Genomic DNA, 15,361 nt, shown 5'->3' on the forward strand with positions numbered 1-15,361 from the left:
GGGGAGTACTGTGGATTTTTTTTCTTTTTTCCATTCAGGATCTTGTCATTTATATGAAATGTGGGTATGTGATAAATAGGAACATACCCTCACATATTACATACAAGCACAAAAATCCAAATTCCCCAAGGATTTGGTGTGCTAGAGCTGTTGTCAGTTGAGGGGTGGTGGCAGCCGTTCCTAGTCGCACAACATGACATGTACTTTTTAAAACAGTCTTTATGACAGCAGGAATCTGCTTATTATTTCAACATTGCACAATCAAATGGCTATACTGGTTTGTGTTTCACTGACAGATGGCACAATTGAACGTTGTCTTGATGGAGGGTTGTGCACAAGGCAGACAACCTGACTGAGTTATTTAAATGAAAATAGGCATTAGCTAGATTGTTATGATCTTACAGGGTCTTAGTCAGCTTTATTCTGACTGTCAGCCAAATGTACTTTTTTAAAGAACATGTCAACTTTTAAAACTCCTTGCTAAGCAGAACATCCTAGCTTACGTAGGTCATGACCCAATTGCAATGCTGTCTTTGGATGCAAATCAAGATAATCAGTTTCTTAACAATGAGGCAAGCTGACTTGCTTGCACTGATTTCTACCTAAGGAGCTTGCTAACAAATCATCAGAGTGTTGCCATGTAAATCCAGCAAATGAACAACAGAACTCCAAAATAAAATGAGTGTATTTACTTTTTTATTTTGTATTTATTAGGCTATTATTTTTGTGTGTTTGCTGTGTAATGTTAACTAGCTAGCTAATTACTGAGGTTTACAATCCAAAGGATGAACAGGAAAGGTACAGCGAAATGCTGTGTTTGCTTCATTGATGCATGGTTGCGTGTTTATTTGTGGATTATGTAATTTCTGTGATATTGGGCAAAGTGTCCTTTTTATTTTGCAAGCATGCTGGCTCTGGTAGCCCTGTACCATTATAGCAACACTGATTCTCCTTTCTCAAGCGATCTGAATAGCTTCACTTGCTGTACTTTCATACATCCACTGAAAGATTGTACAAAAAAGGGATGGGACCACTCAGCCGCTTGGAATGTTTTTGTCCCAAACACCTCCAGTTCTGTGCTCCAAAAGCCCCCACCCTTTTGGCCACCACCCACAATTTCAACATCTCTGAAAAGCAGATTTTTTTTGCAGTCAACTTTATTATGCAGTTTCACGGAGACCCAGTTGCAGCTGCATGGAGCACAATCTGGATCACATTAGCCCAGGCGCTGTGATTTATAAATTGTTTCTCAGGCCATAAATCCCTTCTGTAATTGTGCACCAAGCTCCCCTCTTTTTCTCTTCCCTTCTCCTACACACACAGGCTCGCACGAGCGCGCGCGCACACACACACACACACACACACACACACACACACACACACTCGCACTGCCCAGGCCATCTCTAATTGTTTGCAGGAGGGAGAGACTTGGATTCGGAAGAGGTTTGTTGCTGGTGGGGGTCTCACGTAGTTTTGGGGTTTAGGGAAGAATCCACTCGTTTGGAAAAATGTATACTCTGCTCTCTCTGTCTTTCATATCCCCCACCATACATTAATAAAAGTGATGAATATATTCATTTTTGATACTGTGAAACTTTTTTATCAGTCTGTAGGCTCTATTCCTAAAGGGCCTTTTTCCCCGCCTCTTCTGCATTCCTCCACACTCGGAGTATAATTTGTTGGGGCCTCCTCTAAGCTCGATCCCTGGGAATCTGATATTTGCTGTGCAACCCCCCCCCCCCCCCCCCCCCACACACACACACACACACACACAGACACACACACACCCAGCACTTTCTCCCGCCCCAGAACAGTTTCTTTTCTTGCAGTCAAACAAAACGCGGTGATTGTGGTGTTTTTCTGGAGGTGGGGTTAACTTTCGGCTAATGTGAGCATGGCATGCGTTTGTGCCCGTTTGTGTCAAAGTCAACTTTTCTCCTTTTGTGCTTTTTCTGCCCTCCCACCTCCATTCTTCCCCGTCATGTAAAAACAACAGTCTCTCACTGTCTCCCTTGGGCCTGTCAAAAAATAGTGCTGAATCAACTGTTTTATGTGGAAATGCCTGCTCTCTGTTCAGAATTATACGGTGTGCGCACTGTACTCTATGGGAGGACATATATCAAATGGACGTCTGCCTTCCTTCTGCAGCTTGAACTCTGGGATTTTCTGGCCGTCTTCTCGAGGTTCACAGTGTTGCCAGGCACCGCGTGTTTGGCACCCCCCAAAATCCTCTAGGAACACATGGGCTACGGCCAGGTGAAATGGATTATTTCGTTTCACACGGTGACGATTTTGAGCTATACAAATTTTTTGAGCAGATCGTCAACTTTCAATGGTAATCATCTCAGTCAATTTCATCTTAACCCCGGCCACTGTCGACACGGTCTGAAAAGCATTTTTACACAGCATTGACGATAAGTGGCGAGAGGGTGGGGGGGTTAATGTGCTCGAGGAAGGAGAGGGCTCTGCATATGTTTTTCAGATTCATTGTTTTTCTCTCAGGCTACTTAGTGAACCTTGAAGAGGTGGGGGACCGCCTGACCCCTTTCTCGATTTGCTCTACCTCCCTCCTAAAGACGCATGTTTTTGGAATTAATGGATTTTGCATTGGAAGGGGCAGGGATTGAACGGTGTAGCATTTTGTGTGTGTCAGTGTTTGTTTAGAGGAGTACCCGTGCTTCTCTTTAAGCTGTTAAACTATCTTTTTCATTCCACTGACTAAATATATACCAAAGGTTAGGATGTGGGGGCCAGACCTTTCCGGGGTGCATCATGCTGTGACAGGATATTAATTTTCAAATGTACGTGTCTGTTCAGTCAGTCACTAAAGGCTAGGCATCTCACTAAAGGCTAGGCTAGTAACTCTGTACCAATCACCAACGCACTAATGTTGCAGCTCAACTTAATGTCATAGACTGTCACGTAACTTGGAGGATTTTCTCCATTCTTCTTTGCCATTCTACATAACATGGGAACTTGTGCAGCAGAAATGTTCTCATAGCCTTTGATATAGAAGTGTGGGCATTACACAGGCCTTTGCCCCTCCTGTTCTCCTGTTCCTGAGGTTAACCGTATTGGGGGGGGGGGGGTTTGTTTATAGGGACTGACATGTAGATTGGATGTCGGACAGTAAAACTGTGCAGAGGCAGGCTGTGGATTTAGGCCTGAGATTTGGGCCTGTTCATGGTCTCAGTACAAACACAGGAGGCATCTGTAGGCAGCTGTGGCTGGGGGAGGGGGTTCTGAGGACCAGGGGGGAGCTGGTAAGGGGGTGAGTGGGAGTGGGGAGGGGGGGTTGTGGAGTGAGTACAATCAGCCCTCTGTTTTCATAAGACTCGTGGTATGTGGGAGCAGAAACAAATGTGTTCAATTTAAACCTTTTTTTCCCCCTTTTTTTACACCCCCACCCACCCACTCGCCTGTCTTTTTTAAACTGACTTTTTCTTTAAGACGCTTCTTGCCCTCCTGCTGCTATCAGCCCCTGGAAAAGAACTGGAAAAAAGTGTGTGTGCGTGTGTGTGCGCACGCGTGCATGTGTGCCTTCGGTTTGTAGAATGCTTATTATTGAGTTGGCAGCCTTCAGAGTGCCATAAGATCATATTTGCTCTGGGACAAATTTATTTTTCCTTTTTCAGGAAAAAAAGTTTAAGTTTATTTCAGATTTTTACCTCTTGCTTTATATTTGTATTTATTACACCAAGGTATTTAACTAATTATGTTTTAGCAATACAGGGTTTTTCCTAGCTTGGGGCATGGCCCATCAGTTTCAACCTGTAAAAAAGAAAAAAAAAATCACACTGCAATCTTTTTTTGTCTCAAGCTGAGTTTTATTGGTACCTCATTTGGTCTTTATTTGGCCAAATTGTGGAGATGAGTGTTAGAAAATGGGTAGGATTAGGATGTGAGGTGCAACTTCTCTGACAGTCTGCTGGTGGTAACCAGCAACCCCCCCCCCCTTCATTTTATTATTTATCAGTTGAAGTTGACTTTAGGCATCCAGCCAAACATTTAATCAGCAACCAGGATTTTGGAGTGAATGGTGAAGAGGCGTGAGGCTAAACGTCAGTGAATGTCAGTGTGAACAGAAGCTCCTGGGCTGAGACCGGAGCTTCCCCTCGGCCGTATATGTAACTGCAAGAGGTGACAATGAAGACAAATGTTTTGTCCGAGGTGTGTGGCGGAATGGGAGCGGCATGGGTTAATTTAGGACAGCCTTGTAAAACTCGGGCCATGCTTGTTTCCCAGAGATGCCCATCAGAACTGTAACCAGATACCCAGGTAGAGAGAACCGCATAACTGACTTGTAATTGACTTAAGGAGCATGGCCGCCGCCTTCTCAGTATGAGAACAAGGGACTCCTGCCAGAAGCCTGATTATTTTCTTGTGGTTCTCATTATACATACGATTTTATTTGACCTGCTGTTGTGTTCCATAATACAATAGCTCACTTATTCTTCACTTTTGTTCCAGCACGACTTTGCAGAGTGCTTCCTCTCTCCCCCCCCCCCCCCCCCCTCCCTAAACCACGTCTTATTGAAATGGAGGCCCGTAAAAGAAACGAAACGGGATTAGAACAATGCTGCGCTTCATTTAAAAAGACATATTCAATCTGCGCTAAGAGCACTGTATCCAATCCACGGTAGGCAGGAATTCAGGATCATGTCATGTCCGGAACATAATCCACCGAATAGATTCTCCTTGAAAAGGATGAAATGATTGAAATGTCAGAATGTACTGCAAAAGAAAGGTTTATGGTTATTCTATTTCATATGGCATAAGATACAAAATTAGATTTGTAATTTTGTTGTTGAATTTAAAAAAAGTTGTTGTACTTTTTAGTTGTACAGAGCAACAGATTTCTTTGTCAAGTTTACCTAAAATATGGTATTGCAGTTAACAATTAGCATGTGCATGCTAAGTGCTAGGTGCCTTTTTTAATTGAGTCTGAATAGAACCACACAAATTGTAGGCTTATTTAGACGATTATTCTTTATTATTTATTATTCTTTATTTATATAAGTACATGATTGTATGATTCATACGGCGCTGATATGTTGATTTATTTGGCAAATTTTCTTTAACTATGGACTTTTTGTAACTAAAATTAGATTTAATTTACACATCAAAGCCTTTAACTATCTTTTGCTTTCCATTTTTCCAAGTAATCTTAGCTTTAATTAAAGGATTGATCTCTCACAGTGATGAACATCTTTCAGACATACTAATACTGACCATTTAAAACGTTTAATCTTGTAAGGGAAAGAAAAATCACATTGGACAAATATGAAATGCTGTCTACACTAATCTTCCTAGTACATTTCTGTGAAATTATTTTATCCCACATAAATTTACTGGGAAAGATGTTGTATGGTCAAAATTTAAACATCATCGGGCCATTTTCACAGATAAATGCTTTTTGTAAGCTTTGCAGTTTTTGAAAGCAATTATATTCAATAATATTTATTTAAACCTGGAGGCTAAAGAGAACTTAATTGCCGGTTTCTTAATTCTGATGCGTGTGGCATGTGAGAATGGGATTTTGTTAACTGATAATGATCAGTGAAGAAAATGACATCACTGCAGGTCAAGTTCCTGAGAAACATCTGCTGAAGTGGTGGCTGAGAGGACGTGGGCCACTAATGAATGTCCAGATACAGGATTTAGATGGATTTTTAATTATGCAGCTTGTCACCTATTGGTTGAGAGCCTTCGAAAGGGGTTTTCTCCACCCTTCTCCAACCGTCCCTTGCACAGCCTCCTGTACAGTCTCGCTTTCCCCTCTCTCTCCCTCTTTGCGCTAATAGCTCTTTTGTGTACAAGAGCATGTGAAGAGGCCTATGTGCCTGGCCTAAATAGGCCATGTTGCCATGGATACCCTTGCACTCTGGATGGCTGACCTTTGACCCATTCTTTTTTTTTCTCTTTTTTTAAAGTTGTGAATGAGAGTGCAGGATGAGCAGTTAGGTCACAATAGAAACCCAGCAAGCTGAGGGGCTAACCCTGTCGCAGTCACTTAACTTCACCCGTTTATGTACTAATGGACACTTACAATGTGGTAGCCATTAGCAGATGCAAGTGTCATATCAGGAGCCAGGTCTGCATGTAACCTACCCCCCCCATGTAACCTGTGTATAGCTTTACGTTTAGTCGGAGATCTTTTCCCAGTAGCAATGATTTGCATGTTAAGAAAATGTAATTACATAGCCTACATAGTATCTGGTGCTATATTTTAGTACAGTGGTGATTTAAGGTATTTGATACATTTTAGTTTACAGCTAAATTGGCAGTACAGAAATGGACAGTAAACAGGGCAACAAAAAAAATGAAACTCATTAAAAGTTCTAGACTTGCTTTGCTGCAAACAAGTTGTTTAGCCAAGTCAAACAGGCGTATGCGCCCCAGCTAATGCACTGGTGTTGACTTGCTGGAATGGGCGAGATCATCCTGAGGTTTCAGAGTTAACATCAAGAGGGAGCATTTGTTCAGTACACAGGCCCCAGTTCTGTGTGAAGTATTGATTCAGACTACCCTTAAACACACAGCATTTTCTCCTCTGAGTGTAATGGCAGACTGCTCCTTTTTAAAGGGGGTTAACTTCAGGCATCTGTTTAGGCAGACGAGTCAATTCACTCGACGCAGAGCAAATGTATTGAGGTGAAATGTGTCAGCACTGCTGTTGTACTTCTGTCAAACAATATTAAAACATTGTGATTTTAAATGAACACTTTAATAAGGTTTTTTTTTTGCCGGCCTCGGTTAGTAAAACATCTGCCAGATGATTGATATTTTCAGTTGTATGTGTTTTTTAATTTTACACAATGGGGTAGAAACTGGTGGACAATGGTATTTGTGGACACTATAATGAGATGGTGTAGTTTTTCACCGCTGAGATCTTTTTTTATTCTTCATGAAAATTGTGTCAGTAATCCGGTGAAATGTTTGGCATATTTGAATTTGAAAATAAATATTTGTAGTCCTTTTTCTGAACATAGGCTGGACTTGGAACGTTTTGCAGTGCAACTGGAAAGTGTTTTTTATTTTTTTTAGGATAACTGATAACTCCCTAAAATTCTGTTGTTTTTGCATACAACTTCCTGTGAAAGGAATCCACACAATTGTAGACAGGATAAAGAGATCTTTTTCCTGTTTCAACTATTTCTGTTAATGTTGGCTGGAATGCAGCCTACATCACTCAGAAAAAGAACCCTGGTTCTCTCCCCACCAATTAATTACTAATTAGCACAATAAGGGGTATCGTTTGCTTAAGAATTGTTTACGTAATTACCAACAACGCACATAAACAATGGGTCTGAATTCAGACTTACAGACAGGGTGGGAGAGCTTACTGAAATTGCCTTTGCCCCGAGGGCTGATAATTGTATCTCCTGCATGGACCAGCAAGAGGTGTCAATAGCTTGCATAAGTAGGTGATATAAAACATGCGAACAATGGGGGAAGCTCCCATGCAAGTATTTCTACAGCCATTGTCTGTAGTTGCTGTTCGTATGGTGAGAGGATCATTAACACGTCCACCTACGGCAAACTGTGTGGCCCATTTGTTTTTAGCAGGGGGCCCTAAAGAAAATAACAGGGGAGGGCTTTTCTGCAAACTGGGTGATTGACATTATCTGCTGGGCCCACTCCATGGAGACATTCCTCTAGACCTGTTCTGGGAGGGGGATGTCACAGTATGCTGTTTGTGACCCATCAAGCCCCCCCCCCCTCTCCACACAGAAAATGCAGAGATTAAAATCTTTGATAATATAAGCAAGTCTTTTATTTTTTAAAAACACAGCATTTCTTTCTCCAATTATTTTTTATGTAATAGTTATACACTTTTCTATGCAAATAAAGCAAATAGAAATTTAAATATCAAGTTGTTAAAAGCTCTGTGGACTCAGTGGTGACTGCCTGGGCCTGTTGTCACATTTATTTAATATGCAGCCTACTCTGTAGCTTTGTACTTGCGCCCTAAAATTACCTAGTCTGGTAACTCTTGTGGTCCACAACTTATCTGTCTACTGGCTTCTGTTGTATGTGGCTAAGCTAAAGTATATATTTGTGTGTATGTTTTTCTGAAGTTATAATGCTGGGAGCAGGGCATGCGTTTCTCTGTCCCTTTGGCAGAGCTAGTGACTTACTTGAACAACAAATGTCCCAACATCTGCCCATCTGAGAAGCTCCCATGCAGGCTGGCAGGCTGGCGCCACTCAGCGGAGATGACAAAGACGCTTGGCCCTGTTTTCCTGTTGCTCCATGAAAGAAATTAAACAATTAGAACCAAACACTGGCAGTGTGTGTCCCCCAGAGCATTTTCTGTATTCTCTCTGCTCGAAAACCAAAGGGCTTCATTTCTGCCTTTTTTTATTTTGCATTTGGAATGGGGGATGTATTTCTGAAGAGACTTTGCCACCTTTGTTTCGTTTGTGCCCGGCCTTAATTGCACATTCTACTGATGTTAATTACGAAATCTGGAGGCTGAGGGAGATTGGAAGACGTTTACACACTGGAACGGAATAGTTTGAAAAGTAGAGCAGAGAGTTTAAAAACTTCAAGTGTACTTTGCTGCCTACTTTGCAACTTGCCTGGCGTACTGTACCGCGTTGCCCATTAGATCTGTCTCTGTACAGAAATACTGGCCCTGCTCTTCTTCACAGCCCGAGAGCTATGCCAGCCCGCTTGTATTTATTTCAAAAAGAAATGAAATGCACCTGCAGAACATTACAGGGCAGCCATATCTCATTAAGGTTTTCTTCAACTCTTCACTGCAGAAATAGGCTGGAATAAATACCCCAAACAGGGTCATTCTCAACTGCTTTGTTTCTGGCCCAGAGCACTTCTCATATTCTCATTCACTTTTGTTTTCCTTCCCGCGGTGTGTCGGAAATGAATTTTGCTGACCAGAGCTTTGCTGCTTGGACGTAGGACTACTTTGTGCCAATTTGAAGACAGTTTAATAGGGCAAATCCTTACTATGAGCTTGCTTCATTTGAGTAGGCCAAGCATCTTGAGAACTTGGTCTAGATGGGAGAGCTTAGCAGACTTGCAGAAAATTACTCAAGGTGGCTATAAATCAAATTTGAAAGGATTTAGTGTTACTCTATTTGTTCATAACAGTATTTTGCCCATTGACTTTTTCTTACAGATGCATTGTTTGTGAACTATTAACCGCCATGAATATAAAAAAAAGCTTTTCTTTTTTTCTTTTTTAAATCTAAATACGTGTCCTCTGTCATGACTTGCATCAGAGAACATGTGTACGGTAGGAAGAAATCTAGAACACTGTGTCTTAGTTTGAGCGAACTCCACAGGGGGGCGGAGGTTGCTCCAGTTGTAATTCTACACCAGCGGACTTTTCAAGTTCCTCAGTTATGTTTTGTGGTTTAACCAAAGATACACATTGAGGCTGGTCCATCATTTTTGTGTGTTGAAAAGACTGAATTGTACTTTGTTACTGCGACTGGGGGGTTATATGTAGTAGTATTTTTTTTTCCACTCAACAAAACATATTGCAAAGCATCTGCTGCAAGTATTATGATTTTCACATGCAATTCCACAGTGGCCCCCTTCCCCAGACCCCCGGCTGTTTATTTTGGCTGCTCTCCTTCCGTGTCTCCTGAAACTCTCTGGCCCCCACACTCCTCTGCCTCTCCCACTGTGTGTGTGTGTGTGTGTGTGTGTGTGTGTGTGGATGGATGCGCGCATGTGTGTGTGTGCATGTGCGCTTGTGTGCCCGTGAGTGTGTACGTAGATATGTGTGTGTGCGCGAGGTGGTGTGATTGGTGCGATGGGACAGAATTGTTTTTTTCTTGTGGGGGGTGGGGGGCAGTTTTGACTATGTTGTTTTGGGGTGTTTTAACCAGACTCCTCTTGGAGCACAGTACCAATTATAAAATAGAAGACTCAGAAAGTGCTTGGGGGCATGTGCCAAAATCCCGACAGGAGCTGTCAGACAGGGGACAGACAGTGGAGTGCCGGGGGGGGGGGGGGGGGGGGCATGGGGTTGAGGCTCCTTAGTGCTCACAATAGCCCATGTGGGAGGACCCTCATGATTGACATAGATTAGACAGTGAAATGTGCTTTTTCACAGAAAGCAGGATTTACTAGGCAGTGGACATGGAGCACAGCTAGTTGGTTTGAATGGACACCCAGTGGCCTGTGTGAGCCAGGCCTCCTGACAGCTGTATGGACACAGGCCCAGTGGCTCCATCTCTTAATGCAGCCTTGGGCTGGCCGTTAAAAATGAGGGGGAATGATGCAAACTTCAAGAATTTCTCCTATTTAGATGGGACTTGAGGGCCATGCCCCGCCCACCCCTTTCAGTGCTCTCTTGGCCCCCCCAGCTGTCAGGAAACAATACCCTCTGCCTGCTTCGACAAACTCGTTCCTGAAAATGTTTTTTTCCCTCTCGTTTTCCCCTCTACTATAATGTCTTTTCCATTTTTAACCCGCAGTCATCCAAACTTCCTTCCTCCCAGCAAACTCACAGTGATGAATGAAGCTTTAAAAATCCAGCCCTGTGCAAATCATTATTAACCCTTGGTGAACTTGGATAGATGTTTTTTCAGAGTTGCAGAGTTTTTTTTCTTTCTTTTTGGACCTGCCTAAATGTTTCAGTGTGCGACTGTAAAAAAAAAAAAAAAAAAAAACTCCAGTCATGTACACGAGTCCATGGGAAACGCATTTTCGTTTTGCGCATTTAGCATAAATCAGTTATACTGCATGTCTAAATCCATAAAGGGCAAAAGTAATTTGTTTATTACAGGTGGTGCGTAGGGAAGCAGACTGGTGAAACGGCATGAGTGTGCTTTAGTCTAGAACTGAGGTGTGAAACTATAAAATGGCTCCTAGGAAGTAGGGTGTAGGGAACAAACGACCCAGCAGAAGACTGGTGTTAGGAAACAGGAAATGATGTCCTTGCCAGACCAGCAGCAAAGGCAGATGGGAGAAAGGCTTGTGCACTGATAAGGCCCAGCCTCTGCAGGTGGAATGGATTATTCACCCAGCTCATCTAACCATGCCACCATTACGGCTCTTTGCTCTGAAGATTTTTGCCATTTTTGCCAGCCCTGCAGTCATGTAGCTATTCTTATTCCAGGTGGAAGCTTTGATTCCTTCATAAACATGATAGCTACTAAACCAGCTAACTCAGTTTGTTTATGATACAAGATTTTGGTGTGTTTGCGATTTTGTGTATGTGTGCGTTTGACTTTGGAAGCTTAATAAAAGCTGTTAAATTAATTTTAAATCCTTGGGTTTTATAGAAAAAAATTGCTTGGGCACATGAAAATCTGATATATCTGGTGTTTAACTGATACACATACCAGATGGCTGAACTCTGCACTGGAGCACCAGTAATGGGAGTCAAGAAAAGTGAAAAAAGGCCATTTTACAAATTGTTGCTTTTAGCAGAGAAAACTAGCCATTCAGCACGAGATCTCCCAGTCCATGGAGAACAGGCCCGAGTGAAGCTGTTGTGGGGAGAATAGTGACCTAACGCTTGAAAACTCCAGAGAATGAACATGTTTAAAAAATAATTGTCTTTTCTTTTTTTTCTTTTTTTTTTTCTTTCTCGTGCACACCCATGAAATGGTTGTTGATAACATCTACAGTAGGGGGGGGGGGGCAGTTTAGTTTGGTGTGGGTCAAAAGGCCAGTGTAATTCACCCGGGTGCCATTGGTTAGACAAGTACCCTCCCTCTCTCCCCCACCCCCTGCCTTCCCACTCACAGCTTGATGGGACTTCCTCCCAGCTGTCCCGAGGACAGGCGCCCACAGCTGGGTCTTCGCTGAGACACATTCCCCGACAAACCCCAATTTCACAGTTCCCCCCCCCCCGTCCCACTCCCACTCCCACAGCTCAGACTTATGCAGCGTACAGGTGGCAGAGATGCGCTGTCAGAGTTATGACTCTCCGCTGACTTTTACGCTTTCATATTTATGACCATCTCTTCTGCTCCATAATAGAAAAATCTTATTTCAGGGAATTGAGTGTTCGCGCATTTTAGTGACTCCCTAAGTGTGAACCGGAGAGTTATTTATTCGAGATGACTGACTGGAGGACCCGGTGAGGTTAGCTTGCAGAGTAAAATTTATCTTGGAAGAGAAAAAAGGGACACCTGTGTATTTAAAAAAATCAAAATAAAATCTTTTTTTTTTTTTTTTTGACAGTCGCCCAAAACTAAACATGGCTATTACAAATGCATAGCCCTCACTGGTGCTGTTCTTCCTTCAGTGGCTACCAGAGCAAATCTAAGTTCAGTGGACAAGCCTGTTTTGTGATGAGTGAGCTTTTTGTCATTCGGCATTCTTCTGTAATGTGAACAAGGCAAGTAAGTGGTTGTTCAGTGTGTGGATAGCATCAACACACTGAATCACTCAAACCACCTTATGTCTTGTTTGCTCAACCTGTGGTGACTAAAGACAGATGTCACCATTGCGGCATTAGGCACAGTTTAAGTTGTGGTAATAGCCACAGCCTACCTGTAGTCCCATTAATATGAACGACTCTTGCCATATTTTGTTCCCTTGTACTTTACAGCACCGATTAGGCTGTTGTGTTAATTAGCCCATTTCCCCTTGGGAGCAGTCTTGCTCCCTTTTGTCTATTGAATTGTGCATAGCGTTATTTATTGGTTCACACAACTTTGTCAGAGTCAATGAATGCTAAGTGCTTTGTGTTTGCCCACAGCGCTCATCTCCGGGTTTGTTGTGCAGGCTTTCCTTGTGTGAGGGCTGTGTATGTCTCCCTGTGATGGTTGTGTATGTCTCCCTGTGCGATGGCTGTGTATGTCTCCCTGTGAGGGCTGTGTATGTCTCCCTGTGCGATGGCTGTGTATGTCTCCCTGTGAGGGCTGTGTATGTCTCCCTGTGAGGGCTGTGTATGTCTCCCTGTGCGATGGCTGTGTATGTCTCCCTGTGAGGGCTGTGTATGTCTCCCTGTGCGATGACTGTGTATGTCTCTTTGGGGTCACTGATTCTGTTTCTCCTTCTGCAGTACCTGCAGATGAAATGGCCACTGCTGGACGTTCCAGGAACTGCTGGTCTGAAAGACTCCAGATCGCCCACCCCAGGACACCTAGTGAGTACACCTTCTCTCCTGCTGGCCTTCCCTCCCACCTCAAATCAAAATGTCACTATGACACTACAGGACACAGTACCTCATGCAGACTTTATGTACATAAATTAATTAGCATGTCCTGTATATTGATCTGTTCTTGCCGTAGACTTGTTTTGTTGTTTTTGTCTTTTTTTTGTATCCTACCATTTCTTCACCTAGCTTTTTTAATTTGCCTGATCTTAAATGGCAACCTACAGTATTTTCCACTCTGAGAGAACATACGCTGTTTATCTCTGTTATCATCACTCCTCCCGTGGCAAAACAGTGCCACTTTACGGTACGGTTTCTTGACCAGAATCTGTCAGGTCAGTTAGACATATGAAGGGGTACTGTCAGGACAACAGCAGATTACCCTGCTTGAGTTTTCCCTTCCCACAGACTAAGGAAGTTGGCCACAAGATTTCCATAACATGCTGATCAGATCTATATTTATGCCTGCCTGCCTGGGGTGAAAGTTAATGTTCTATTTTTTTGGGTCCAGAACAACAGCGAGCGGGGCTCACAGTTGTCCCTGAATGGATTAGTAACTGCCGTGGTCTGACTCCTGACCTTTGCTACCCTGTCCAGACACCGCTGCAGAGAACCTCCGGGGAGGACTCACCCCGAGCGCCCACTTATCCACTCGGGAAGCACATTTTGCGCGCCGGGCGTTTGTCGCGGTCTCGTAAACACAATGATTCTCCAGACAAAGTGAGCATTGACTGTAGTCGAGGGAGACCGGTTTCAGCTTCTTGCCCAGGGGACTCCTGGGTGGCTGTGTAGGTCACTCCAGTCTCAATTGGAATCCAATTAAAGCCGTTTTATTACAATAAGTGCTGACCTCACCATGACCCATCTCCGCACACCAAACGTTTGTCCTCGGGACACAGCTCTCCCTGTGCCGCAGTTTGGCCCCGAGGATGGGTTTTTATTTTATTTACTTAATATATAACATTATGAAATGCATGCACCCACATTATGGGACAGCGAAAAATTGGAATATGCAGAGGGGTAATGGCAATTAAATTAGAGGGAAATGAATGGGGTATTGAGGAGTGGATGTGAATGTTTGAGTCCCTCTGGCTGACTTTCGCACTGGCAGTAAAAAGAGGCGGGCGGGGCGAACGAGACCGCGGGCCCTCTCGGCCAAAGAGGGCCCGTCTTTGTTCCGAGCAGGCGGGACGGCGGCCATGCCTCGAACGCCCATCGAACGTCTCTCTCCGCAGAACGGGTCTGCCTGATTTCCCTGTTTCCCCATGTGCAGGGCGAGGAGAGCTCTTCCTGCAGGCCCACGCTAATGAGGGATTACTGCTCAGGGCCACATAAAGGCAGAGAGGGGCCTGGTGGGGAAAGGACAGGGCAGACTCACAATGGGTGCTTTTCCTGTTCAGGCAGTCATTTGGTTTGCATTTGCAGGGTCTCAGAACACTGAATATTTATGACTGCTAGCATGCAGTCATTTCTTTAAGCGGTTTTTATTGGACATTGATTTCTCTGTAGACACACAAACGCACTTGATATTTTTTTGATATCACATGTAATATTTCCACTCTTTTTTTTTTCTCTTTAATATTTTTGTAAACTTCATCTTTAGTGATGCGTAGTTGATGTTTGTTTTGTCCCATATGGAATAGCACATCACTTGGTTAGCGGTACCCACCAGCTTGAGAAGTGTAACCAATTGTTTGACTAGCGTTGCTCATCTGATTTCCCATCTCTGGAAACGGCGAGGGGGCCCTGGTGAAATCGGCAGAAACAGCGTGTTGTCGTTATGCTGGGGCGCTCGGCTGTTTCTCCCTTCCTCCTCCGTTTGTTGAAAAGGAAGCGGGAGGCTCTGGAACAGGAAAAAGAGAAAAACGCTGGATGCGAAAGGCCCGTTGAAGCCCGTCCTGTCACTGTGCAGATTGGGTCCATAAGGCCTGTATGCTAATTAGGTGAGCCAGCTCAGTCCGAGCCTCTCAATTATTCAGTAGACAGGTTTGTTTAGCATTCTGTTGGCATTGCTTTGGGTGGTATGTGAGTGTTGGGGTGGGTGGGTTGGGGAGAAGGGAAGGCGCGCGAGTCTGTCAGTGCCCCCCTCCTCATCTAAGCCCTGCGTTCAGAGTGCTGCCTCACCATGAATAATACATCAAAGGCAGCGCGGGGGCAGGTGATGCATTGTGGGAGACTCAGCCTTGTCAGTCCATCAGTAGCGCCCGTGTTGGACTCGCAGGGCTGCCGCAGCCTGGATCTTCAAACGCTCCGACGCATCTGCTCCACGCT

General features: G+C 43.9%; 1 protein-coding gene across 2 annotated transcripts in view; it reads left to right on the forward strand.

The window, feature by feature from the left end:
* The window catches only part of tcf7l1b (transcription factor 7 like 1b), a 43,651-nt gene that overhangs the window by 15,580 nt on the left and 12,710 nt on the right, over positions 1-15,361 (forward strand). For both annotated transcript variants that reach the window (XM_061260872.1, XM_061260873.1), the window contains exon 4: positions 12,998-13,081. In XM_061260872.1, the coding sequence (XP_061116856.1) occupies positions 12,998-13,081 (84 nt within the window). The remainder of the gene's footprint in view (positions 1-12,997; positions 13,082-15,361) is intronic.

Source organism: Conger conger, chromosome 11 (genome assembly GCF_963514075.1).
Source record: "Conger conger chromosome 11, fConCon1.1, whole genome shotgun sequence".
Taxonomy (NCBI): Eukaryota; Metazoa; Chordata; class Actinopteri; order Anguilliformes; family Congridae; genus Conger; species Conger conger.